Consider the following 27600-nt stretch of genomic DNA (forward strand, 5'->3'; position numbering starts at 1 on the left):
CTATAAAACAAGTTTTCTGTTAACATTTTTGGCTTTCTGGAACAAATTAATTAGATTTATATTATTTCTAATGGGGAAATTTTTTTTTGGTTAGAGTCCGTTTTGGTTAGAGTCAGACCTCCTGGGACAAATGAATGACGCTTTAATGCGAGCGTTTATTGTAATTTTAAAACTATAAATTGAATTTTCTGTTAACATTTTTGGCATTCTGGAACGGATTAATTGGATTTATATTACTTCTAATGGGAAACAAAAATTTTGGTTAGTGTCCGTTTTGGATAGAGTCAGACCTCCTGGAAGAAATGAATGACACTAACCAAGGTTCCAAAATAACACTGACACGTTGGACACCCCTGGTGTATATATTTAAGTCTACACAACTATTTTTGTGTCAGTGTTTTTGAATACTGGCAAGGGCCCCGCCTCTCCCCTGAAGACAGTGTCGGACTTGGTAGCAATTTTTTTTTTTTTTTATAAAAAGAGTTTTCTGTTAACATTTTTGGCTTGCTGGGACAAATTAATTCGATTTATATTATTTCTAATGGGGAAATTTTTTTTTGGTTAGAGTCCGTTTTGGTTAGAGTCAGACCTTCTGGGACAAATGAATGATGCTAACCAAGGTTCCAAAATTACACTGACACATTGGACACCTTTGGTGCATATGTTTAAGTCTAGAACTATTTTTGTGTCAGTGTCTTTGAATACTGGCAAGGGCCCCGCCTCTCCCCTGAAGACAGTGTCGGACTTGGTAGCAATCTTTTTTTTTTATAAAAAGAGTTTTCTGTTAACATTTTTGGCTTGCTGGAACAAATTAATTCGATTTATATTATTTCTAATGGGGAATTTTTTTTTTGGTTAGAGTCCGTTTTGGTTAGAGTCAGACCTTCTGGGACAAATGAATGACACTAACCAAGGTTCCAAAATAACACTGACACATTGGACACCTTTGGTGCATATGTTTAAGTCTAGAACTATTTTTGTGTCATTTAAACTGAAAGCAAACATCACATGAACTAAAAAAATACACATTAAGCATAGGCGAAAGTTAAAATGATTCCGGACGTGTGTGTGTGTGTGTGTGTGTGTGTGTTTGTGCATGGAGAAAAGGCATAACAACAAATAATTTCTCAGTTTTTGGCCTCGGCGGGCGTGCACAAACTGTTAAAAATTTCTTATCATTTATCATTTTGCTGTGCAAGCAGTGGTCCGTACTAAGACGGTGCACCTTCACTTGTGCACCGTTATTGCGTAAGTCGCAGGCAGCCCGTCGAGATTAAAGACCTCTAAGTGTCTTCGGACTAGAGGAACGTCTGTCCCAAAAAAAAAAAAAAAAAAAACCGTCAGCAGCTTCCATCTAAGAGCAGCGTGGCGACAACTACGTAAGATTGGGTGGAGAGAGAAACGATATTATGGTATTAAAAGGCACTTAATGGTGATATGGTTATTGTTAAACTGGATTATTAATATTGTGTGTGTGTGTTTGTGTGTGTGTTTGTGTTGCCTCTCTTCACGCCACGTTCCCGCTCTTTGGCTTCCAGGTACCACATGACGGGGAGGGTGGGGTGGGGGGGCCAAATCTGGCACAGCTTCCTCTCACCGTCGTCCGCCATTCAGTCCGTCTTGCTACGGTTGTTGTTGAGGGTGTGGGAGTGACCGTTGAGGACGTGGCCGTTTTTCACGGTTCCGTTGCGTTCGCCGCAGACGTCTTCGTCTTCGGACTCCGTCTCCTCTTTGTCGCTACGCTCGTCCTCAACGATGTCCTGTTAGGAAACAAGAACGTATCAATGTGGGCGTGTTTTTTTTTTTATTTGATGCTTCATACGGGGCGGCACGGTGGTCTAGTGGTTAGCGCGCAGACCTCACAGCTAAGAAACCCGGGTTCAATTCCACCCTCGGCCATCTTTGTGTGGAGTTTGCATGTTCTCCCCGTGCATGCATGGGTGATCACTAAACTCATCGCACAGCAACTTAACACTCCCAAGTTATAACTAATAAATATACAAACATATACCGATATATCGGCTGCACGGCGGTCGAGTGGTTAGCGCGCAGACCTCACAGCTAAGAAACCCGGGTTCAATTCCACCCTCGGCCATCTCTGCAGCAACAGCAACTTAACACTCCCAAGTTATAACTAATAAATATACAAACATATACCAATATATTGGATGAGTGGTTAGTGCGCAGACCTCACAGCTAGGAGACCAGGGTTCAATTCCACCCTCGGCCATCTCTGTGTGGAGTTTGCATGTCATCCCCGTGCATGCATGGGTGATCACTAAACTCATCGCACAGCAACTTAACACTCCCAAGTTATAACTAATAAATATACAAACATATACCAATATATTGGATGAGTGGTTAGTGCGCAGACCTCACAGCTAGGAGACCAGGGTTTAATTCCACCCTCGGCCATCTCTGTGTGGAGTTTGCATGTTCTCCCCGTGCATGCGTGGGTTTTCTCCGGGTACTCCGGTTTCCTCCCACATTCCAAAAACATGCTAGGTTAATTAGCGACTCCAAATTGTCCATAGGTATGAATGTGAGTGTGAATGGTTGTTTGTCTATATGTGCCCTGTGATTGGCTGGCCACCAGTCCAGAGTGTAACCCCGCCTCTCGCCCAAAGTAAGCTGGGATAGGCTCCAGCAACCCCCGTGAAGAAAAAGCGGTAGAAAATGAATGAATGAATGCTTCATACGTTGCCAGGGAGGAACTTGATGACCATGCGGACGATGAGCACCGCCCAGAAGATGTGCAGAGTCAGCAGCACCAACAGGAGCCCGTTGAAGAAGTAGAAGCCAAAAAATGGTTTGTAGAGTGACAAAGGGTACACCAACGTGGCGTGTATGATGCTGCAATGGGGGGGACAAAGAACCATCAGAACCATCTAGGCTCGCCACCGGAGGCCCATTACACAAAACCACCATTGCGAAATAATACGCTTGTTGTCCAAATTGTTAGCAGCCATTAATGCAAAAAAACAGTAGTATTTCACAGCTTCACTTTTTCATACATTTCGTTGTGGACACAGTTTTTTGAAGGGCTGCACGGTGGTCGAGTGGTTAGCGCGCAGACTTCACAGCTAACATGTCTATTATAGAAAACAACATGTCTATGTCTATTAGTTTATTTAGCCATGTTTATGCTTGCAAAAAAAACACTAAAGTCATCACACAGTAACTTAACACTCCAAAAGTGTACCTAAAAATATACAAAGAAGTACCAATATGAGTTTTGAAGTTTCCCATTCTGCATTGTGTCTGAGCAAAGCAGTTCATTGGAGGACATGCGGCATAGAAAGTGGTTAGTGCGCAGGCCTCACAGCTGGGAGACCCGAGTTCGATTCCACCCTCGGCCATCTCTGTGTGGAGTTTGCATGTTCTCCCCGTGCATGCGTGGGTTTTCTGCGAGTACTCCGGTTTCCTCCCACATTCCAAAAACATGCTAGGTTAATTAGCGACTCCAAATTGTCCATAGGTATGAATGTGAGTGTGAATGGTTGTTTGTCTATATGTGCCCTGTGATTGGCTGGCCACCAGTCCAGGGTGTACCCCGCCTCTCGCCTGAAGAAGACAGCTGGGATAGACTCCAGCACCCCCGCGACTCTCGTGAGGATAAGCGGTAGAAAATGAATGTATGTCTCCACAAAGAGATGGCCGAGGGTGGAATTGAACTCGGGTCTCCTAGCTGTGAGGCCTGCGCACTAACCATTTTGTATGCCGCATGTCCTCCAATGAACTGCTTTGCTCAGACGCAATGCAGAATGGGAAACTTCAAAACTCATATTGGTACTTCTTTGTATATTTTTAGGTACACCTTTGGAGTGTTAAGTTACTGTGTGATGAGTTTAGTGTTTTTTGCAAGCATAAACATGGCTAAATAAACTAATGGACATAGACATGTTGTTTTCTATAATAGAAATGTTTTTGGAATGTGGGAGGAAACCGGAGTACCCGGCGAAAACCCACGCATGCAAACACACAGACATGGCCGAGGGTGGAATTGAACTCGGGTCTCCTCGCTGTGAGGCCTGCACGTTTACCACTCGTCCATCGTGCAGCCCTGTCAACATAATTGTCTAGCATTTTCAAAAGTCGGCACTTATAGACTTAGTGCTATTATGCTAACAGGTGTTAGCATGCTAATAAAGCAATAATAAAACCCTTCCATTGTATGTTTTCATGTTCAAGGAATCTAAATATGCAGATAAAATAAATGTAGGACTATTTTTTATGGTGTAAAACACAATATGGGGGAAATATTGTGCTAATAATAAGTAATAGACCATATTCCGCCACAAAACTGCATAATTTGTTAACAAATATATGTGTGAAAAACTAATAGACTGCAAGGGACAAATGTATTAGACACGTTTGACTGGTGACACATTGTAAGAATAAAAAGTCTAGAAACAGGATCTTTACCAGAAAGGGAAAATGATAAGGCGGGTGATGATGAAAACAACGGCAAAGACTGTAAAGATGCAGTTGCAGGTCCTTTTCCAACCTGCGTAGTTGAACATCTTGGCTGACTGGAATGGGAAGACACACCACCGTTAGCATTTTTTCCACCTCTAGAGGGCAGACACTACACAAGAGAAGGCGCTGTCCACAAAGTAAACAACTCCCAACTCCAGAGAACATCAATTCTCCTCATTAATCCGTTCAAAACGGTCAGAAGAAAAGTGAATATCCGTAAAGTAGGATTCCTTATTAATAAATTGGATATTTTCAACATGTTTTTTTCTCAGGTTCCACAGTTAAACTGATGACTATTTAAGCTTCTGAACAAGTGCATTTGGAAAAAACTACAAAAAAACCCGATGGCAAACTAGCATCTTGGCTGTATCTTCCAGCATCTTGTTGAGTCTTTGTAGCGAAATTTAGAGCTAGCCATCCACTCTTCCGTCTGCGAATGACGCTGAAACTAGCGGTTAGTGACGCGTCGTGTTAATCATGTCATGGTAGCTGCTGCAATATTAATAATTGCTAGCTTGGTTAATATACAAGTCAGTTATGTAAATGGAACACTATTGGTGTTTTTTTTTTTTTTAGTTTTTCTGAAGGGCTTTAGCGTCAAAATAAAAAATACTCTAAATATAATTAATTATTAATTTTCAATTTATTAATTATAAATTATATATAATAAATATAAATTATATAATTGTTTAATTATATATAAATTATAATTAGTTATTAATTTATTATAGTAATAATTTATTAGTCATTAATTATAATTATAAATTATCATTTGTTATACATTCATTTTTATATTTATGCTAACTAATTATAAATTATAATTTATTAATTATAAATTATATATATGCATATAAATTATATAGATTATTTAATTACATATAAATTATAATTAATTATTAATTTATTAAGTAATAATTTATTAGTCATTAATTATAATTATAAATTATCATTTGTTATACATTAATTTTTAGATTTATTCTAACTAATTATAAATTATAACTTATTAATTATAAATTATATATATATACATATAAATTATAATAATTATTTAATTACATATAATTATAATTAATTATTAATTTATAAAGTCATAATTTATTAGTCATTAATTATAATTATAAATTATCATTTGTTATACATTCCTTTTTAGATTTATTCTAACTAATTATAAATTATAACTTATTAATTATAAATTATATATATACATATAAATTATAATAATTATTTAATTACATATAATTATAATTAATTATTAATTTATAAAGTCATAATTTATTAATTACAAATTATACATATATACATATAAATTATATAATTATTTAATTATATATAAATATAATAAATTATTAATTTATTAATTCATAAATAATTGATTATAAATTATATACAGCGGGGAAAATAAGTATTGAACACGTCAACATTTCTCTCAAAAAACATATTTCTAATCGAGCTATTGACATGAAATTTTCACCAGATGTCGGCATCAACCCAAGTAATGCACACATACAAAGAAATCCAAACATTTATGTCCATAAATTAAGTTATGTGTAATAAAGTGAAATGGCACAGGGAATAAGTATTGAACACATGAAGAAAAGGAGGGGTAAAAAGGTCTGGAAAGCCAAGAAAGCAGCTGGAGTTTGTCAGTATTTAGAAGGTTAACCTGTCCCCTATTAGTGCAAAGTAATATCGGCTGGTTTAGTCCTGATTAATGCCTTTTAAAAAGGTTTCTCACCAGCAAGGTGTTAGACAAGAAACATTGCATGATGGGTAAAAGCAAAGAGCTGTCCAAAGACCTACGCAGCCTTATTGTTGCAAAACACACTGAAGGCATTGGTTACAGGCGCATTTCTAAACTTCTGAAAGTTCCAGTGAGTACCATTGGGGCCATCATCCGGAAGTGGAAAGAACACGGCATTACCATAAACCAGCCACGGCCAGGTGCTCCTCGCAAGATTTCAGACAGAGGAGTCAAAACAATCATCAGAAGGGTTCTCCAACAGCCCAGGACCACTCGTGGAGAGCTTCAGAAAAACCTGGAATCAGCAGGTACCGTTGTTTCAAAGAAAACAATAAGTAATGCACTCAACCGCCATGGCCTCCATGCACGCACACCACGCAAGACTCCATTTTTGAAGAGGAAGCATGTTGAAGCTCGTTTGGAGTTTGCGACACAACATTTGGATAAACCCATGAGATTCTGGGAGAACATACTCTGGTCAGATGAGACCAAAATTGAACTCTTCGGATGTCATAAGACACAACATGTTTGGAGGAAAAATGGCACTGCACATCACCCCCAAAACACCATACCAACAGTCAAGTTTGGAGGTGGGAGCATCATGGCGTGGGGCTGTTTTTCAGCATGTGGTACTGGTAGACTTCATATCATTGAAGGAATAATGACTGGAGAAAAGTATCGAGACATTCTTGATCAGAATCTGCTGTCATCTGCCAGGCTGCTGAAGATGAAAAGAGGGTGGATCTTTCAGCAAGACAACGATCCCAAGCACACAGCCAAGGTAACACTCAACTGGTTGAAGAAAAAGAAAAAGCTGCTAGAATGGCCCAGTCAATCACCAGACTTGAATCCAATTGAAAATCTTTGGAAAGAACTGAAGATCCGGGTTCACAGAAGAGACCCCCGGAACCTTGAAGATTTGAAGGCAGTTTGTGTGGATGAATGGGCCAAAATCACACCTGAGCAATGTATTCGACTGGTTTCTCCATACAGGAGGCGTCTTGAGGCTGTAATCACCAACAAAGGTTTTTGCACTAAGTATTAAATAAATTTCAGTACGCGTGTTCAATACTTATTCCCTGTGCCATTTCACTTTATTACACATAACTTAATTTATGGACATAAATGTTTGGATTTCTTTGTATGTGTGCATTACTTGGGTTGATGCCGACATCTGGTGAAAATTTCATGTCAATAGCTCGATTAGAAATATGTTTTTTGAGAGAAATGTTGACGTGTTCAATACTTATTTTCCCCGCTGTATATATTATTTATTTATTGAATTCTATATAAATTATTATAAATTATTAATTCATTAATTTATAATTTATTAATTATAAATTATATATGTATAATGTATATATTATCTAATTATCTAATTATATATAAATTATAATTGTACTATTAACTATTAAAACTATTAAACTATTAAAATTACAATTACAAATAAACTAAAAACTACAAATTGCAGTATTAGGACCACAATGAAAAAAAAACTACTCTCATATTTTGAGAATAAAGTCATTGAAATTTCACTGAATCTCAAAATCTCAGATTTTTTTTTATGTGACCTTATAAAACAATGAATCAGCAAGATTAAAAACAGGCTGTAATACCTCCATAAGATAGTCGGCTGCATCGTGCACTAACATGATCAAAGTCCCACCCCGGATATAGTTGACCAGCCAGGAGAACCCGATGAGGACAATGGTGGCAACATGGTGAACTATTTGCTCTTTAAAGTCCTGACAGCAAAAAAAAAGATCAAGTTACACACACATAAAAAAACACACACACACAAAGCATGGTTTGTCATTGATGGACGCCTCAGTTTAACAAATGATTAACTCTCACAGCAGCGTCTAATGCGAAACCTACAAAAGTGATTTCATCGAAGAGCCGCAAAACCCGTTTCAACACGACGGCGTACCGGAAAACCACAGAGAGCTCAGTTACTTCCTGTCCAACTCCAAATCAAAGTTCAGAGTGCCTGTTTATTCCTAGCATGTGATGTCATGCAGTAGCTATCGCCAGAAGTGAATGTAATGTTTGAAAAGTCATATTACTCAAAAGGGAAATCAATAGTTAATAGCCAATCACAGGGCACATATAGACAAACAACCATTCACACTCACATTCATACCTATGGACAATTTGGAGTCGCTAATTAACCTAGCATGTTTTTGGAATGTGGGAGGAAACTGGAGTACCCGGAGAAAACCCACGCATGCACGGGGAGAACATGCAAACTCCACACAGAGATGGCCGAGAGTGGAATTGAACCCGGGTTTCTTAGCTGTGAGGTCTGCGCGCTAACCACTCAACCGCCGTGCATCCAATATATTGGTATATGTTTGTATATTTATTAGTTATAACTTGGGAGTGTTAAGTTGCTGTGTGATGAGTTTAGTGATCACCCATGCATGCACGGGGAAGAACATACAAACTCCACACAGAGATGGCCGAGGGTGGAATTGAACCCTGGTCTCCTAGCTGTGAGGTCTGCGCGCTAACCACTCGACCGCCGTGCAGCCGATATATCGGTATATGTTTGTATATTTATTAGTTATAACTTGGGAGTGTTAAGTTGCTGTGTGATGAGTTTAGTGATCACCCATGCATGCACGGGGAGAACATGCAAACTCCACACAGAGATGGCCGAGGGTGGAATTGAACCCTGGTCTCCTAGCTGTGAGGTCTGCGCGCTAACCACTCGACCGCCGTGCCGCCAATATATTGGTATATGTTTGTGTATTTATTAGTTATAACTTGGGAGTGTTAAGTTGCTGTGTGATGAGTTTAGTGATCACCCATGCATGCAACCCGGGTCTCCTAGCTGTGAGGTCTGCGCACTAACCACTCGACCGCCGTCCAGCCGATATATCGGTATATGTTTGTGTATTTATTAGTTATAACTTGGGAGTGTTAAGTTGCTGTGTGATGAGTTTAGTGATCACCCATGCATGCAACCCGGGTCTCCTAGGTGTGAGGTCTGCGCGCTAACCACTAGACCGCCGTGCCGCCCCAATTCAGAAATACTGTATTATGTTCCATTCCGAGTCACAGAATCCGATTCCGGGACAATGTCTAAAACACGTAGACGTGCACAAAAGCAGTCTCGTGAGGCGACACTCTTCTCTGCTGTGTGTATGCTAATGGCCCCCGCCTCCACCCACTGAGACAAAGAGACAGTATGACTGAGAAGTGGAACAAACATGCCGACGTGCTGTCTGTGTACATCGGTTCTATCGTAGTTAACCTCGTGGGATAGCATACGCTAACATGCCAATGTGGGAATATTTTGGTTTTGAACAGAATGAACAAAAATATACGGCAAAAATAAACAAATAAAAAAAATTATAAACAAAAATAATAATAAAAAAAAACAAAACTGTACAAAACGGTGCACGCTTACAGACGTCGTTGCTCGCTGTGCATTGCAAAAGAAATGCATTATACTCGACGATAATATATATATCGATCAAAAAAATGTGTTATTCCGACATTACCTGAATTTACCGTTCGCATGCCTTACCTTACGTTTGACGTCTGACGCTACGCTCACAAGCAGGGACACATAGAAGCCCAGTTCAGTCATGTAGTACCAGTATTGACACTGTAATACTGGCTGGGTGGGAAGAGGAAAGAAAACATGTTTTAAAATAATGTGTTGCAAAAAATATATATATAATATATATAATAATAGATAATAATTATAATAATAATAATAAATTTTAAGCAATAAAACATTTTTTTTAAAGGCTAAGAAAAGGCCTTTGTAAAAAGGTATTTTATATATATATCAAATAATAATAAATGAGTTAAAAAATAATAATAATAATAATAAATTAATTATATAATGATAAAATAATTATATATATTAAAAAATAATATATATATATATATATATATATATATATATATATATATACACAGTTGCTTTTATATACATCAACGTCAACTTAAGCGGGCCCTTTTTAGTAATCATCAAGTACTTAGACGGGTTGTCGACATAAATGGGTTCCACTGTGTACTACATCATTTATCAACTTTGATTAAAAGTGTTTTTTTACTTTGTAATTTATGTTTTACATTGTTCATTTTTTGAAAGCGAACAGTAAATTTGCAAAAAAAAAAAAAAAAAAAAAAAAGACATTTATAGCGCCGTAACACCTCTCGGCTAAAGCAGAGTCAACAAACGCTTCTCAATGTAGCTCATTGACTTTTTTCATCCAAAATGTTGTGTTGCTGCTGGATGTTCAGTTTCCGAGTGTGACTCTAATTTTGTTTTCTTTTCCAAAGGATGAACTACAATTGACGAAGCGAGTACAGAGAACAAGAAACTAATGGATGCCCGAGTCGAGTTCGGTTCCTTGCAGTGAACCGTTCATTGATTGCCGAAACACAACAGCAACAACAACAAAGTCAAAGTCGGGAGTTATTAACGTACCATTTTCGGGAAGTTATCAAAAGCCAATTAACCTAGCATGTTTTTGGAATGTGAGAGGAAACCGGAGTACCCGGAGAAAACCCACACGTGCACGGGGAGAACTCCACAAACTCCACACAAGGATGGCCGAGGCTGGGATTGAACTCGGGTCTCCTAGCTGTGAGGCCTGCGCACTAACCACTTTCTATGCCGCATGTCCTCCAATGAACTGCTTTGCTCAGACACAATGCAGAATGGGAAACTTCAAAACTCATATTGGTACTTATTTGTATATTTTTAGGTACACCTTTGGAGTGTTAAGTTACTGTGTGATGATTTTAGTGTTTTTTTGCAAGCATAAACATGGCTAAATAAACTAACAGACATAGCAACAGCAACAACAACAAAGTTAGAGAGTTATTAGCGTACCATTTTCGGGAAGTTATCCCACATCCTCTTCATATCATAGAACCATGGTTTCTAAGAAGAGAAAAAAAACAATTGTTAGTAATCCCAATTAGATTCCACTTTCACGAAGCGGAATGCATTGATTTTATACTTTGACACTCACATCAATAAGAGTTGCCAGGCCGGCGAAGAAAGCAACAAAGTAAAAGGTAAATCTCCAACTGTAAAGAGAAAATGTTTTTGTCATGAGTAATGCCTTCCAGGAAGTAATTGTTATTTGAACATTACATTGTATGCTACATGACTTCACTTTCACTTTGACACTATTTATAGTCACTTATAAAGCGGTTTTAAGCCATAAAAACGGCTACATGGTGGCAGAAGTACCTTTGATAAGAACTTGGCATGGATCATTTGCATGTATTAAAGGGGACTTTTACTGCTTTTATGACCTATACATTTAGTAATGGTAATGGTTTTATTTCATTTGAACATGCATCAGATTACAATTGAATGCATCCCATAATCAGTTCACAGTTCCACATGTCCAAAAGGAGTAGGAAGAAGCAAAGCTTATTAAATCCTACCCCTCCATCTGGTACTTTTACAATCAGTAACTGTTACATTTGTTCACTTCCTGCTTTCCTAATATAATTTAAAGTTTTTTTTTAATTTCAATTTAAATGTAAAAATTAAAATTAAAATTAAAATTAAAATTAAAATTAAAATTAAAATTAAAATTAAAATTAAAATTAAAATTAAAATTAAAATTAAAATTAAAATTAAAATTAAAATTAAAATTAAAATTAAAATTAAAATTTTTACATTTAAATTGAAATTAAAAAAAACTTTAAATTATATTAGGAAAGCAGGAAGTGAACAAATGTAACAGTTACTGATTGTAAAAGTACCAGATGGAGGGGTAGGATTTAATAAGCTTTGCTTCTTCCTACTCCTTTTGGACATGTGGAACTGTGAACTGATTAAATGTAAAAATTAAAATTAAAATTAAAATTAAAATTAAAATTAAAATTAAAATTAAAATTAAAATTAAAATTAAAATTAAAATTAAAATTAAAATTAAAATTAAAATTAAAATTAAAATTAAAATTAAAATTAGTTCACATCATTTAAATTTTTTAACCTGCTTATTTTCTACTTTTTTCTGTGAGTGAATTATTTTTGCTTCCAATTTGCTTCCAATTGCTAACAATTGTTAAAGTTAACAATTGTTAAAATAAAAATTTTAATTTAAGCAAATTGGAAGCTAAATTATTCACTCACAGAAAAAAGTAGGGGATAGGGATTGTTAAAGTTAACAATTGTTAAAATTTAAATTTCGAATTACCTGGCTTCCTGGAACTTTTTGATCTTGCTAGGTCGGTCCTGGTTCCTCCGCTGCCTGAACCATCGCTGCACCTGTCGCACTGAGCAGTCGGTCTGCTTGCTTAGCTTTTCTAAAGAGGTCTGAGAACAAATACAAGAGCGAGAAACTCATAACTCATATTGGTACTTCTTTGTATATTTTTAGGTACGCCTTTGGAGTGTTAAGTTACTGTGTGATGAGTTTCGTGTTTTTTTGCAAGCATAGACATGGCTAAATAAACTAATAGACATAGACATGTTGTTTTCGGAATGTGGGAGGAAACCGGAGTACCCGGAGAAAACCCACGCATGCACGGGGAGAACATGCAAACGCCACACAGACATGGCCGAGGGTGGGATTGAACTCGGGGTCTCCTAGCTGCGAGGCCTGCGCACTAACCACTTTCTATGCCGCATGTCCTCCAATGAACTGCTTTGCTCAGACACAATGCAGAATGGGAAACTTCAAAACTCATATTGGTACTTATTTGTATATTTTTAGGTACACCTTTGGAGTGTTAAGTTACTGTGTGATGAGTTAAGTGTTTTTTTTTGCAAGCATAAACATGGCTAAATAAACTAATAGACATTGACATGTTTATGGAAACTGGAGTACCCAGAGAAAACCCACGCATGCACGGGGAGAACATGCAAACTCCACACCAAGGGTGGAATTGAACTCAGGTCTCCTAGCTGTGTGGCCTGCGCACTAACCACTTTCTATGCCGCATGTCCTCCAATGAACTGCTTTGCTCAGACACAATGCAGAATGGGAAACTTCAAAACTCATATTGGTACTTATTTGTATATTTTTAGGTACACCTTTGGAGTGTTAAGCTACTGTGTGATGAGTTTAGTGGGTTTTTTTTTTTGCAAGCATAAACATGGCTAAATAAACTAATAGACATATACATGTTTTTGGAATGTGGGAGGAAACCGGAGTACCCGGAGAAAACCCACGCATGCACAGGGAGAACATGCATACTCATATTGGTACTTCTTTGTATATTTTTAGGTACGCCTTTGGACTCTAATTATGTTATGTTATTGTACCTGCGTGGGATGCTTAGATATGTTGCAGAAAAACGCCTCCAGTGTGGAATTCGGAAGAGGATAAACACGTCTCTTGTCAGTCACTCCCAGCAGAGATGCCAGCGGGATCGCTACCCACCTGAAAAGAAACACCCACGGGGGAGGGGGGGGGGGTACTTCTCAAACATGCACACAAAGAAGCAATTATATCTAATAAAAAATAAACTTGCCTTTCAAATATCGGCCTAATGACCAGGAAGCAGAGAGCCATAGGGATAAAAGCCCACAGGTCCCGAGCTTGAGGCAGGACCACGTCTTTGGAGTCTTTGAGGTCGGCCCATCCGAAGCCCCCCGGGAACCAAATCCAGTCTGCCCATAGACACTCACTTAGCCAAGACAACATCCTGAATATTTAAGAGGAGAAAATGATTTATGGATGCTGTTAAATCCCGCTTTGGGTAAGCAAGTCATTTAAATCTCCATTCAATGCTGTGAGATTATTATCATCACTGACTGGAAGACAATAATTACATAAGGCTAAGACACGGCTAATTGTAGGGTACTGCCTATTCTGGCAACCTTAATCATGCCATAAAAGTATGCTTGAATGTGACAAGGCCAGTTTTTGTTAAATGTAAATTCAGGGAACAGCACCCAGATCCTGAGAAAAGTCGAATTAAATGTAATCTTCAAAAAAAAAATTAAAACACACAATTAAATACCAACCTTGTATGATATACAGTAATTCATTCATTCATTCATTTTCTACCACTTTTTCCTCACAAGGGTCTTCGGGCGAGAGGCGCGGTACACCCTGGACTGGTCGCCAGCCAGCCAATCACAGGGCACATATAGACAAACAACCATTCACACTCACATTCATACCTATGGATAATTTGGAGATGCCAGAGGGTGGAATCAAACTCAGTTCTCCTAGCTGTGAGGTCTGCGTGCTATTATTTATAAATGGCAAAAATGCTACAATGCTAACATGCTAATGTTAACATGTTAACACCTACCATGATAGTGCTAAGTGTTCATATCAAGTGTCTACCCATGAAAACGGATAAAAATGCTATTATGATAATATTAGCATGATAAGAATGCTAACATGCTAACTTTAGCATGCTAACACCTAACATGATAATAGTGTTATGAAAATGTTTATACCTACAGTATGTTTTATCCCATGGAAATTGCAAAAAAAATGCTACTATGCTAACATTAGCATGCTATTGTTAGCATGCTAACATACCATGAAGGTTAAATGCCCCAAACAAGTGATCTGATCCTGATCCTCATGAGGGTCGCGAGGGGTGCTGGAGCCTATCCCAGCTGTCTTCGGGCGAGAGGCGGGGTACACCCTGGACTGGTGGCCAGCCAATCACAGGGCACATATAGACAAACAACCATTCACACTCACATGCATACCTATGGACAATTTGGAGATGCCAGAGGGTGGAATCAAACTCAGTTCTCCTAGCTGTGAGGTCTGCGTGCTATTATTTATAAATGGCAAAAATGCTACAATGCTAACATGCTAATGTTAACATGTTAACACCTACCATGATAGTGCTAAGTGTTCATATCAAGTGTCTACCCATGAAAACAGATAAAAATGCTATTATGATAATATTAGCATGATAAGAATGCTAACATGCTAACTTTAGCATGCTAACACCTAACATGATAATAGTGTTATGAAAATGTTTATACCTACAGTATGTTTTATCCCATGGAAATTGCAAAAAAAATGCTACTATGCAAACATTAGCATGTTATTGTTAGCATGCTAACATACCATGAAGGTTAAATGCCCCAAACAAGTGATCTGATCCTGATCCTCATGAGGGTCGCGAGGGGTGCTGGAGCCTATCCCAGCTGTCTTCGGGCGAGAGGCGGGGTACACCCTGGACTGGTGGCCAGCCAATCACAGGGCACATATAGACAAACAACCATTCACACTCACATTCATACCTATGGATAATTTGGAGATGCCAGAGGGTGGAATCAAACTCAGTTCTCCTAGCTGTGAGGTCTGCGTGCTATTATTTATAAATGGCAAAAATGCTACAATGCTAACATGCTAATGTTAACATGTTAACACCTACCATGATAGTGCTAAGTGTTCATATCAAGTGTCTACCCATGAAAACGGATAAAAATGCTATTATGATAATATTAGCATGATAAGAATGCTAACATGCTAACTTTAGCATGCTAACACCTAGCATGATAATAGTGTTATGAAAATGTTTATACCTACAGTATGTTTTATCCCATGGAAATTGCAAAAAAAATGCTACTATGCTAACATTAGCATGCTATTGTTAGCATGCTAACACATACCATGAAGGCTAAATGTCCCAAACAAGTGATCTGATCCTGATCCTCATGAGGGTCGCGAGGGGTGCTGGAGCCTATCCCAGCTGTCTTCGGGCGAGAGGCGGGGTACACCCTGGACTGGTGGCCAGCCAATCACAGGGCACATATAGACAAACAACCATTCACACTCACATACATACCTATGGACAATTTGGAGTGGCCAATTAACCTAACATGTTTTTGGAATGTGGGAGGGAACCGGAGTACCCGGAGAAAACCCACACATGCACGGGGAGAACATGCAAACTCCACACAAAGATGGCCGAAGGTGGAATTGAACTCGGGTCTCCTAGCTGTGAGGTCTGCGCGCTAACCACTCAACCGCCGTGCCGTAATTATGTCATCAAAATAGTGAAAAACCAAATTGTTTACTGTTTTTAATGCCTAAAATTCCAAAAAAATCCGCATTCAAATAAATTTAGAAAAAAAAAAGTCACGTCATTACCTCATCGGCGAAGACGATCCAAAAGTTGAGAACTTGTTGGACGGCTACACGCTGACTGTACACAGGGAAGTACGCACTATGTTTCATCTAAATTACCCTGCAGAAGGCTCATCCTCACAGAATTAAAAAAAAAAAACGACTTCAACAAGTTCAAACTATTTGAGACGATTACGTAATTCCTAGGTGCCTAAAGGTGCTCCGCCGATGACACAACACAACCGAAATGTTGAGAACGTCAATCTGCAGTTGGATTTACAGTACGGTACAGTCAACACGCCACAGCTACGTTTTTTTTTGAACACGGAAACCGCCGGCGCTGTTGCCAAATTAGCTATTGGCTGACCTCGAAGGCGCTACAAGGGTAATTTGCATATCATTTACATAACAGACAAGCGTAGGAAAATAACATAACCTCGTAGTAGAGACAGAAAAGTGAGTAAAAATACCTTATTTAGAAATACAAACAAGCTCTATTCTTGCTTTGTTCATTTAAAGGGGAAGTACGCTTATTTTGGAATTTTGACCATCATTAACAATCCCTGGACTGGTCGCCAGCCAGCCAATCACAGGGCACATATAGACAAACAACCATTCACACTCACATTCATACCTATGGACAATTTGGAGTCGCCAATTAACCTAGCTTGTTTTTGGAATGTGGGAGAAAACCCACGCATGCACGGGGAGAACATGCAAACTCCACACAGACATGGTCGAGGATGGAATTGAACTCGGGTCTCCTAGCTGTGAAGCCTGTGTGCTAACCACCCATCCGCTGTGCAGCCCTGGTTCAGTATATTTTTCCATCAAAATAGTAGTCATGCCAAAATGTTGTGTTGCTGCCGGATGTTCACAGTATCCGAGTGAAACTGTCGTGGGGTGCTGGAGCCTATCCCAGCTGTCTTCGGGGCGAGAGGCGGGGTACACCCTGGACTGGTCGCCAGCCAGCCAGCCAATCACAGGGCACATATAGACAAACAACCATTCACACTCACATTCATACCTATGGACAATTTGGAGTGGCTAATTAACCTAGCATGTTTTTGGAATGTGGGAGGAAACCGGAGAGCATGCAAAACTCCACACAGAGATGGCTGAGGGTGGGTGTGGGTATGTGCTTTCACTTTTAAGTCCCCAAATAGCAGAAGAACCTCACTGGTCGTCACTTTTGAGATAAAAAAAAAAAAATACGCTGCCAAGGGGGGGGTTGGAATGTGACCAGATGGGGTTGGGTTGAAGGTCTGGACTTTAAGCCATTACACTCCAGTTATAAAGTCATTGTGACTGCTGCAGGTGACTTGTCACCAATCTGTGACAATCATTAATCGACCTCATTGTGGTGCGAGAAGTACAACGGTGAGCAAACAGGTGAGCAGATAACAGCCTCTCTGCGGTTTAGCTTGAAAATGTTCACGACTGGAGGTTTTTCCATTCAGAATTCTGGGATCTGGGTGCACACTAAAAAGGTATTTTATAGTTGAACTGGAACCCAACGTTGGTCCATTTAGGGCAGAGGGGTCCAATGTGTGGCTTGTGGTGCACATTCTAAAAATTGTTTTTTTGTTTTTTTTTTAAAGAAAATTTTCAATTCATAAAACATAAAAAAATGTAAAACAAAAAACAAAAAGGACAGTAATTTGGTGCTTTATAATTATAAAAATAATTAAAAAAAAATTTTAAAGCAAAAACAAAATTAAGTAATTTTACTTCAGTCATCATATTGAGAAAAAAAAGTCATAATATCTGATTGTATTTTTTTTTAGAGGGCAAACACTTTTTTAAAGTTATAATATGATGACAACCAAGCAAAACAACGAATAAAGCTTCCATTTTAAAATTTTGAGAAAATATAAAGTCAAAATATTCTGGGAATAAGAAATATTTTTACACTTAAAAAAAAAAACAAAATGCGATTTACATTTTCTGATTGCATTTATTTTATGACATTTTTATTGCACTTTTTGAATTAAAAAAAAATAAAAATTTGAACTAAAAATTATTTTTTTTAAAGAAAATTTTCAATTTATAAAACAGCAAAAAATGAAGAAAATTTGGTGGTTTATAATTATTAAAATAATTTTGAAAAAAATTTAAAAGCTAAAACAAAATTAAGTAATTTTATATCCGTCATAATATTGAGGAAAAAAAACTCATAATATCTGCTTGTATTTTTTTAGAGGGCAAATACTTTTTTTAAGTTGTAATATGATGACAACCAAGCAAAACAACGAATAAAGCTTCCATTTTCACATTTTGAGAAAATATAAAGTCAAAATATTCTGGGAATAAGTCACTATGGGAAGAAAGCGGAAATATTTGTACACTTAAAAAAAATGAAATTCCATTTTCATTTTCTGATTGCAATTATTTTATGACATTTTTATTGCACTTTTTGAATTGTAAAATAACAATTTACATTTTCCCTGATTACTCGACTGATCAAAACAACAAACTTCCAATTTATCAACTAAGAAAATAATTGTTAATTTATTTGATTATCACTAATAAGTGATTGCTCAAGTATAGTTAAGTATAAATTACTCTGGAGATGCTTATCTCTCAATTAATGTTTTCAATTGGCTTCTTTATAGTCAATTCACTTTAGTATCAATACATTTATCCTCAATAGTTTTACCTGTCTTCTTTTGTGTAGTCGCTTATTTTACATAGGAAGTCAACCAATGATTAAAATGTAAGCAAACCAGTATGCAAAGTATAAAAATACATCAAACCAGTATTAAAGCCCCAGTACGTTCCCACACACACACATCACACACACATCACGCAGTGCAGGGATTGTCCCACATCCAAACAATGGGTTGCATTGTTCTATTCTTCTATTTATTGGCGATCAACCAATACAGTGTTCTCTCTAACAGGGACTGTACGCAACTGCCACAACACAACATTTAATCCATGTTTTGCTGAAAAAAAATGGATTATAAGTATCAGCTCTTTTTTTCATGTCCTTATTTTTCCTCATGATACTATTATTTGTGCTATTTAGTGTTTACGCTGTACATTGTTGTTCATATTTAATGCCATCCATCCATCCGCACTTAATATAAGAAGCTAAACGTCAACAAATCACTATCTTTCACTGATAACACACGGAACTACTGTGTACTTTACACACTCAAACATGAAAAAGGTAGGATAAAGTACTTTCATTGACAGTCACCTACTGAAGTGTACCGTGTACTCAATTCACTGGATAAAGTGTCTGGTGCGCATGTGCAGTGACCGGTCCATCATGGCGACGAATAAGGCAAAACTCTCAAAGTTTGGATATACCTTCCTTACCCTAATGATCTTTGGGTAGCGACCAAAAAGGATAACATTGTGGGTTCATAACTCGGACAAGCTGAGAATAGAATGCCGGGAAAAAAAAGCATCTTGTTAGCTGATATTTAAACACTTCCTGTGTTGTCACTGCTTTTCTACGTACGTCGTCTTGCGTCCATTATTATTAGGGAGTGGCTCGTCATACAAACACACGCGCACACACACACAGGACTATCACGTGCACGTGGCGCACGCGGGGAGTCACCCGGATGTAGCGGAACCAGGCAGTGGGATGACACGAAAACAAATTTTCCCTCCTAAAAAACTAGCATTGAATAGTTTTTATTACCAATGGCGTGCATTAGCTAAGTTTACATGACCTTTGTCACGTCAAATAAACTCTGATAAGGAACGAAGTTTAGTTAGAAAACTTTTACACCTGAATGAATGCAATATTTCCCCAGTCAGTTGTTATTAATTGACGCCATTAATGATTTTGTTTGTTCTTTTAAAAAAAATGGCACAAATAGCGTAAACTCGGGCTAGTTAGCTTCCCAAGCTAAACATGACGTTTGCTAGCTAAACTTTGATGTTTTCCATTCCGCTGTAAACTCTCATTAAAGTCGCACCGCTGAAATATGAAGCCAGTTCCGGTGGAAATAAGGTTAGTTTTCTTGAGTTTGTTACTTAAATAAAGTGACCATCGTGTAACGGTGCTGCCAACTTACCTCAGTTGACTTTATGTGGGCAGGTATAGTCTTGTCTCGTAACAATCGGCGTCACTGCGGATGTTTATCGCTTTTTGTTCCCTGTTCAAGCTGACGGAATTCAATGCGAGTTCCCTCATGAAAGACACTCCGACTTGCTGAACATTAAACGGGGCTACAAATAGCGACTTTTCCCTCCTCCGGTGGCAGCTCAGGTTCGTCTCATTCTCCGGGGGATAGCTGGTTTGGACGCCCACGGTAACTCGGCCTATTAAGTAGGATTTCAAGTAATATGGTGTATTGGTTAAAGTATGGCTAGCTAACATCCAAGCAGTACACAGATACACCAAGGTACTTCATATGAGTGGTAAACGGGGCCGGGGGCGGTGGTTGGGTGGTAAAACCGTAAAAGTGACGTGAGCTTCCCAGTATGAGGGGTGGTTTAATCCACTGTATGGATGCCATTCATCGTTTAGCCTCTAGGGGGCAGCAGAAAACAATGTAAACCCGTGCTGCATACTTTAGGATTAGGTCCATATAATATACATATAATGTGTAAATGTGGATATAATAATACATTTTAAAGGTATTATTTAATTAAATTTTATTTTCTGTCAAATTCAGGAATAAAACTAAAAATAACCAAAAATATAAGCCATTTTAGAAGTCAAACTATTGAGAGGAAAACTGTTTTTCTTTTAATATTTCATGTTTTTGCTATTAAAATTACATTATTTGTGCTAATTTTATTCAGATTTTTATGTAAATTTTTCAATAAAATATTTTTAAATATATAGACTCAATTAAATAATTACATTAGCAAATAAATAAATAGCTGTGGATATAATAATACATTTTAAAGGTATTATTTAATTAATTTTTTTTTCTGTCAAATTCAGGAATAAAACTAAAAATAACCAAAAATATAAGCCATTTTAGAAGTCAAACTATTGAGAGGAAAACTGTTTTTCTTTTAATATATCATGTTTTTGCTATTAAAATTACATTATTTGTGCTCATTTTATTAAGATTTCTATGTAAAATTGTCATAAAAATATTTTTTAATATATTGACTCAATTAAATAATTATATTAGCTAATAAATAAATAACTACTTCATATTATTCCCCTCATGTTACCAGTTTATTCTTGTTTTTCTTATTAATTATGACAGTTCTCATAACATTACAACTTTATTTGTCGTTATGTTTGCTGCAGGATTGTTTTTCTTTCCCGGCAGTACGTACGAGGCACTCGTCATCCCTCATATGTACTTCAGACATGCCAAAGCCAGCGTGTTTGAACACATCAGGCCAAACCCAGGATGCATTTGGCAGACTCCGTGTGCACACACCAGCTGTCTCTTCACATTCATGCATATTCACCATCATCTCGCAGTAAGTCTACTCTGCTTTATTTGAATTTACACGAATCCCTACTTTATGGCAGTTAATGAGTCCATTTTAATATTAATAAACTGAATATTGTCGTAGTTTGAGCATAGAAAACCCGTTTAGGACCTTCTAAATAGGATTTTTACCTTATATTAGAGCCCTCTAGACATGGTATAACACCCCTATAGCCACCTTTACACTCATTACTCAATATAGTAGATATTATAGTAGATATGTACAGGAAGTGACGTTGGGGATTCAGACCTGAGTACCACAGTAGCCCGTGTTAATATTATGACCAGACTAGAGCTGTCCTATCTAGTCTGATTGGTGTGTGTCCCACCTAGTCTTTGAGCATGAACTAGACTGGAGTTGTCCTATCTAGTCTGACCTAGTCTTTGAACATGAACCAGAATAGTGCTGTCCTATCTAGTCTGGTTGGTGTGTGTCCTACCTAGTCTTTGAACATGAACCAGACTTGTGCTGTCCTACCTAGTCTGGTTGTTGTGTGTCCTACCTAGTCTTTGAGCATGAACCAGACTAGCACTGTCCTATCTAGTCTGGTTGGCGTGTGTCCTACCTAGTCTTTGAACATGAACCAGACTAGCGCTGTTCTACCTAGTCTTTGAACATGAACCAGACTAGCACTGCCCTACCTAGTCTGGTTGTTGTGTGTCCTACCTAGTCTTTGAACATGAACCAGACTAGCGCTGTCCTACCTAGTCTTTGAACATGAACCAGACTAGCGCTGTCCTACCCAGTCTGGTTGGTGTGTGTCCTACCTAGTCTTCGAGCATGAACCAGACTAGCGCTGTCCTACCTAGTCTTGTTGGTGTGTGTCCTACCTAGTCTTTGAACATGAACCAGACTAGTGATGTCCTACTTCGTCTGGTTGGTGTGTGTCTTACCTAGTCTTTGAACATGAACCAGACTAGTGCTGTCCTACCCAGTCTGGTTGGTGTGTGTCCTACCTCGTCTTCGAGCATGAACCAGACTAGCGCTGTCCTACCTAGTCTTGTTGGTGTGTGTCCTACCTAGTCTTTGAACATGAACCAGACTAGTGATGTCCTACTTCGTCTGGTTGGTGTGTGTCTTACCTAGTCTTTGAACATGAACCAGACTAGTGCTGTCCTACCTAGTCTGGTTGGTGTGTGTCCTACCTAGTCTTTGAACATGAACCAGACTAGTGCTGTCCTACCTAGTCTGGTTGGTGTGTGTCCTACCTAGTCTTTGAACATGAACCAGACTAGCACTGTCCTACCTAGTCTGGTTGGTGTGTGTCCTACCTAGTCTTTGAACATGAACCAGACTAGCGCTGTCCTACCTAGTCTTTGAACATGAACCAGACTAGCGCTGTCCTACCCAGTCTGGTTGGTGTGTGTCCTACCTAGTCTTCGAGCATGAACCAGATTAGCGCTGTCCTACCTAGTCTGGTTGGTGTGTGTCCTACCTGGTCTTTGAACATGAACCAGACTAGCGCTGTCCTACCTAATCTGGTTGGTGTGTGTCCTACCTAGTCTCTGAGCATGAAATGACGACGCCTGCTCGGATGAACGGTCCGGTTGTGATCGACTGAATGCCCCGAGGATCATTTTGGAAAACCCAGGATGGAGCGAGGGATGACTTGTGCATCCAAAAGACGGTAAGTTAGAGAAACATCCTTATCTTCTCATTTGAGGCGATGCAACAAGAGTTCACACCAGTCCATTTTTCTTCCTAAATCGTACTTTATTGTTTTAAAACAGCAACTGTAGAGAATAAATAAAGAAACCTTTTTAAACTTCCTTACATTTACGTCATTAAAAACTCTGTAATAAGTTTATTCATTGTCTTCACATACTGTACCCCCCCTCGTCAAATGGATGACTAAACAAATGAAACATACAACATAAAGATAGAAAATATCCCATCCCCTGAAAGGTTGTTTTTTTTTGGGGGGGGTCAAACCAAAGTATGTACAACAGGAGTAAATGTATTCAATCATCTTTGTTTTGTTTTTTTTGTGGACATATCAGTCAATCTAACTACAAAAAACAAAAAAAAACAATGGCAGTCATAGAGAATGAATGTTCACTTTTGCCACAAATCACACTATACAGTAGAACCCTGTTCAGTGTTACAGCCCACCAGCGATATGCTTTTCCTTTGACATGTATGATGCCGACACTGGCGTATATGTACATCATATGTATTCCCTGTCGCCCCCAGTGCGCGTACAGCACGTGAAGCTGCTCTTTGTGAGGTGCCGCTCCTGTGCTAATGCGGTCGCGGTCAGACGACCAAACAAGGCTGGGACATCCCGAGGTGTGTTTTTTTTTTGTTTGTTTGTTTTTCTTGATTGAACTCCTAAAGAAGTCGGGAGAGAGAAGAGAGAAAGCACAAATGAAACAAGTAGCGATGGTGCAGTCATCACGTTATGTGGTGTCCATGCATGTCAGTCATAGTGTTGCAAGTCTTACAAAAGGTAGACCCTCATCTCTTTTGGCAGGCAAATCAATGAACGTGCACGGTAGGAATTCTGGGAGGAATTCAGGCCAATGTCTTTGTAGCCGCATTATCGTATCCCATTTAATGTGGGATTGCGGTGTGATGGATGGTGCAAGTACGCATCGGAGATGGTTGCTTAAAAATACTGAATATTTTACTGATGAATATTTACTGATCGGGGACACGCGTGTATTTGTCTATGTGAACTTGATCACTTAACCTGCTGCTGCGAGCTAAGCTAAAAAAAAAATGGAACACAAGCATCTAAATCGTAATAAAATTAGAATAAAATAATGTGAGGAAAATTTTGCAGCATAAAGTTGAAATATTTTAAATATTTAAATAATATTTAAATATTTATATAATATTTAAATAATTAAGTATTTAAATAATATTTAAGTATTTAAATAATATTTAAATATTTAATTATTTATATAATATTTAAATATTTAAGTATTTATATAATATTTAAATATTTAAATAATATTTAAATATTTAAAATAATAAAGAAATACATAATATTATGCGGAAAAAAATGAACAAAAAGCATGGCATTGTATCAGTTGGACAGCGACAGTATTCAATGGCAATGATTGGATGTTGGCTGCACGGCGGTCGAGTGGTTAGCAGACCTCACGCCTCGGAGATCCGAGTTCCATTCCACCCTCGGCCATCTCTGTGTGGCGTTTGCATGTTCTCCCCGTGCATGCGTGGGTTTTCTTCGGGTACATTAAATAATATGAAATAATAATATAGTCAGTTGCACAAGTGGTTGCCTTGCAGGCCTCACAGCTAGGAGACCTGAGTTCAATTCCACCCTCGGCCATCTCCACAGGTATGAATGTGAGTGTGAATGGTTGTTTGTCTATATGTGCCCTGTGATTGGCTGGCCACCAGTCCAGGGTGTACCCCGCCTCTCGCCCAAAGACAGCTGGGATAGGCTCCAGCACCCTCCGCGACCCTCGTGAGGATAAGCGGTAGAAAATGATTGGATGTTTTTGGTCTCCCAGAATTCCTGGAGAGGAATGCAGTTCCTCAATTCCAGCAGTTTTACCTAAAAAAAAACCCTTCTCAGTCCAGTGAGTGTCTCAGAAATAAAAGACATCATTACTACTATTCTTTCTTTTGCACATCAACGTATACAGTCGTCCCTCTTCACTGAATTCACTTATCACAGTCTCGGGTATGGAACCAATTAACCGTGATAAACGAGGGATTACTGTACACAACAATCTTCACACTCAAGCACTCAATGACATCATTACACACCGTCACAAACATGACCTTGTCCACTACATAGACAAAAACACATTCGGTACATTTTCCAGTCTCACAACAGCCAAAATTCAGGCACAAAATCACACGGAATTGTATTACAACCAAAAAAAAAAAACCCTCATGTCCTTACAAAAAAACTACCACACCCACCAACTAAACAAAGGGAATGTGTAAGAATGATAATCATGACAGAGTGTGGGGGGAAATAATTAAAAACAAAATAACCAAAAATCTATTACATAATTATTTTTCTTTGTATGAAAATTTGGAGGGTTGGAAAAAAAATATCATGTCATGATAATCAATTTCTTACATATGTTGAGGTAAAGTGACTGTTATTGATCAGCCGTTGCAAGGATTAAAAACCAGGACAAAATAATAAAGAGGAAACTCACAACGCACCAAACACAATGGCTGGTCGCCACGGTAACCCGCCATGCACTTAAGAGCATGGTGAATCAAGGCAACGGACCCCAAAAAAAAAAAAAAAAAAAAGAAAAACCGCTAACGGCAACCATCACAGGCAATATCGCCACAGCAACCAACACAGGCCAATTGACTTACGACGCCGTGAGAAGGAAGGGGGGGACGCTTTATGTGGCTGCTAAGCAACCAACCGTAGCCATAGCGACGCACATCTCCACCATATATGTATGGAGACGGGACAGTCTTCATAGTGATGTGGAGGTTTTTTGTTTCGGGGACGGGGTTGGAAGGGGAGGGGGGGGACAAAAAAATGGCAAAATATGGCACAGCACAAAAACAATAAATGAAAAGTCAAAGAAAAATTCATGACAGACAGCAGTGGCATTGAACGCTGTGACAGAACACTACACAGGATATCTGATACCGACTCTGCAACCGACTAAAAACACCGAGGCCAAGTCCACACGAACACAGATGCAGCGAAAACGTGTCCAAAGACAATTGCACATGCTAGCATTTTGATTAAAAAAGTTGAAAAACACTATTGAATTCAAGAAATAACTAACTACAATAAAGGAAGGTGGTTGATCTCGCTGCAACATTGCGTCTTTGTCAACAATCATGTCTTCAATGAGGATAAAAGTAACCTTAAATGCTAAATTCATCCCTTGTATTCATCATTTATATGCATTTTTAAATGCATGTTTTGTGTTAAAATTCAACCACCGATGACATCGTAGACACGCGGCATAACGTAGCTGACCTCTGGTTCCGGTGGCCATTTTGTTACCAAGCTAATAAGATGCTAACACAGATATTTTGTGATTAAAAATACATTAAGAACACAGTTGAACTCACACAATCTATTAATAACACAACAAGAAGCACCTAACTGGAAAATGTACTTAAACCGAAGCAAAATTTTGATAATTTCAATTTTTTTTTTGTGATAATATCTATGTTTGTGTGGACACGGCCTGAAACTAATCCTTGTAATATATTGATAAAATGTAACCAGACCTGTGGTCAGAGGTTTACATATCTCCACGGATCTGTTTTAGCATTTAGCATTGGTCCTTGACACATTCTGAAAATATAATTAACAAGTAAACAAAAATAACAACAGCAAAGATGGAAAAATTTAAAAATAAAATCTAAATATTAATATCTAACAAGATAGAGTTGATTTTATGAAACGAATGTCAATATTATGAGGAAATTTTTTGTAGCATAAAGGTTGAATATTTTATATTGTGAAAAACAAGACAACAAATAAAGTTGTTATTTCTGGAAAATTAGGTTGTGGAAAAAGTATACAAGAATTAAGTGAAAATAGTATGGGAATACAGTTAAAAAAAGTTGAAATAGTAGTAATAATAGAATAAGTATAATTATAATAACTTGAATAACTAACTTATAACTAATAGAAGTAATAATTCTTAAAATAATTATCTAAAATTATCAATTTCAGTGTTAATATAATTGTTGGGAATTAATAATTAATGTATACCGTATGTTATACATATAATAATTAAAAATAATTGTATTATTGTAAAATAGCTACTAAAATTATTTAAATATTTTTTAAAATTATCATATAACAATTACAGTTAGTTAGTTCATACAACTATGAATTTTTCCTCGTTAACTTTTTTTCTCTTAATATTTTGACTTTATTCCTATAAAATTACTGCTAATTTTTCAATTTTTGCTGTTGTTTTTTTTCTTTAAATTCTACTT

At 37.8% G+C, this 27600-nt stretch overlaps 2 protein-coding genes and 1 long non-coding RNA gene across 10 annotated transcripts in view; 1 reads left to right on the plus strand and 2 right to left on the minus strand.

The window, feature by feature from the left end:
* LOC131102392 (ceramide synthase 2-like) lies at positions 1-20691 on the minus strand. Of its 2 annotated transcripts, XR_013627658.1 has the most exons (12): positions 20298-20691; positions 13685-13858; positions 13476-13593; positions 12406-12524; positions 11221-11278; positions 11079-11129; positions 9756-9848; positions 7837-7965; positions 4426-4532; positions 2700-2853; positions 291-1760; positions 1-118 (listed from the first exon to the last, which is right to left on the minus strand). XR_013627658.1 is itself a non-coding variant. In XM_058048037.2 (11 exons), the coding sequence occupies exons 2-11, from the start codon at positions 13855-13857 to the stop codon at positions 1611-1613; spliced, it is 1152 nt and encodes a 383-aa protein (XP_057904020.2). In that variant the 5' UTR covers position 13858; positions 20298-20691; the 3' UTR covers positions 1-1610. The 2 variants fall into 2 exon arrangements, 1 of the variants encoding a protein (XP_057904020.2); XM_058048037.2 differs by having other exon boundaries at positions 1-1760.
* The window catches only part of LOC144899513 (uncharacterized), a 15616-nt gene continuing 7911 nt past the window's right edge, over positions 19896-27600 (plus strand). Inside the window, exons 1-4 of one of the 3 annotated variants that reach the window (XR_013627660.1) lie at positions 19896-20233; positions 21494-21672; positions 23187-23311; positions 23878-23973. This is a non-coding gene — a long non-coding RNA (uncharacterized LOC144899513). The other 2 variants (XR_013627661.1, XR_013627659.1) reach the window with 2 other exon arrangements.
* Positions 23359-27600, minus strand: part of LOC131102391 (CUGBP Elav-like family member 3) — a 30567-nt gene continuing 26325 nt past the window's right edge. For 4 of the 5 annotated variants that reach the window (XM_058048035.2, XM_058048034.2, XM_078791909.1 and 1 more), the window contains one exon: positions 23359-24015. The gene's annotated coding sequence lies outside the window, so the exon portion shown is untranslated. Of the gene's footprint in view, positions 24016-25998; positions 26104-27600 lie in introns of all 5 variants that reach the window. The other variant, XR_013627657.1, reaches the window with a different exon arrangement.

The sequence above is a fragment of the Doryrhamphus excisus genome, linkage group LG7, assembly GCF_037039965.1.
Source record: "Doryrhamphus excisus strain RoL-2023G ecotype Guam linkage group LG7, RoL_Dexc_Guam_v1.1, whole genome shotgun sequence".
In the NCBI taxonomy this organism is placed as follows: Eukaryota; Metazoa; Chordata; class Actinopteri; order Syngnathiformes; family Syngnathidae; genus Doryrhamphus; species Doryrhamphus excisus.

Coding starts and splice junctions, on each gene's coding strand:
- LOC131102392 (XM_058048037.2), bottom strand. CDS start 13,857: ATGTTGTCTTGGCTAAGTGAGTGTCTATGGGCAGACTGGATTTGGTTC. Junction 11,279..12,405: donor AAAAAGTTCCAGGAAGCCAG/GTAATTCGAAAT, acceptor TTCTCTTTACAG/TTGGAGATTTACCTTTTACT. Junction 11,130..11,220: donor GCCTGGCAACTCTTATTGAT/GTGAGTGTCAAA, acceptor TTCTCTTCTTAG/AAACCATGGTTCTATGATAT.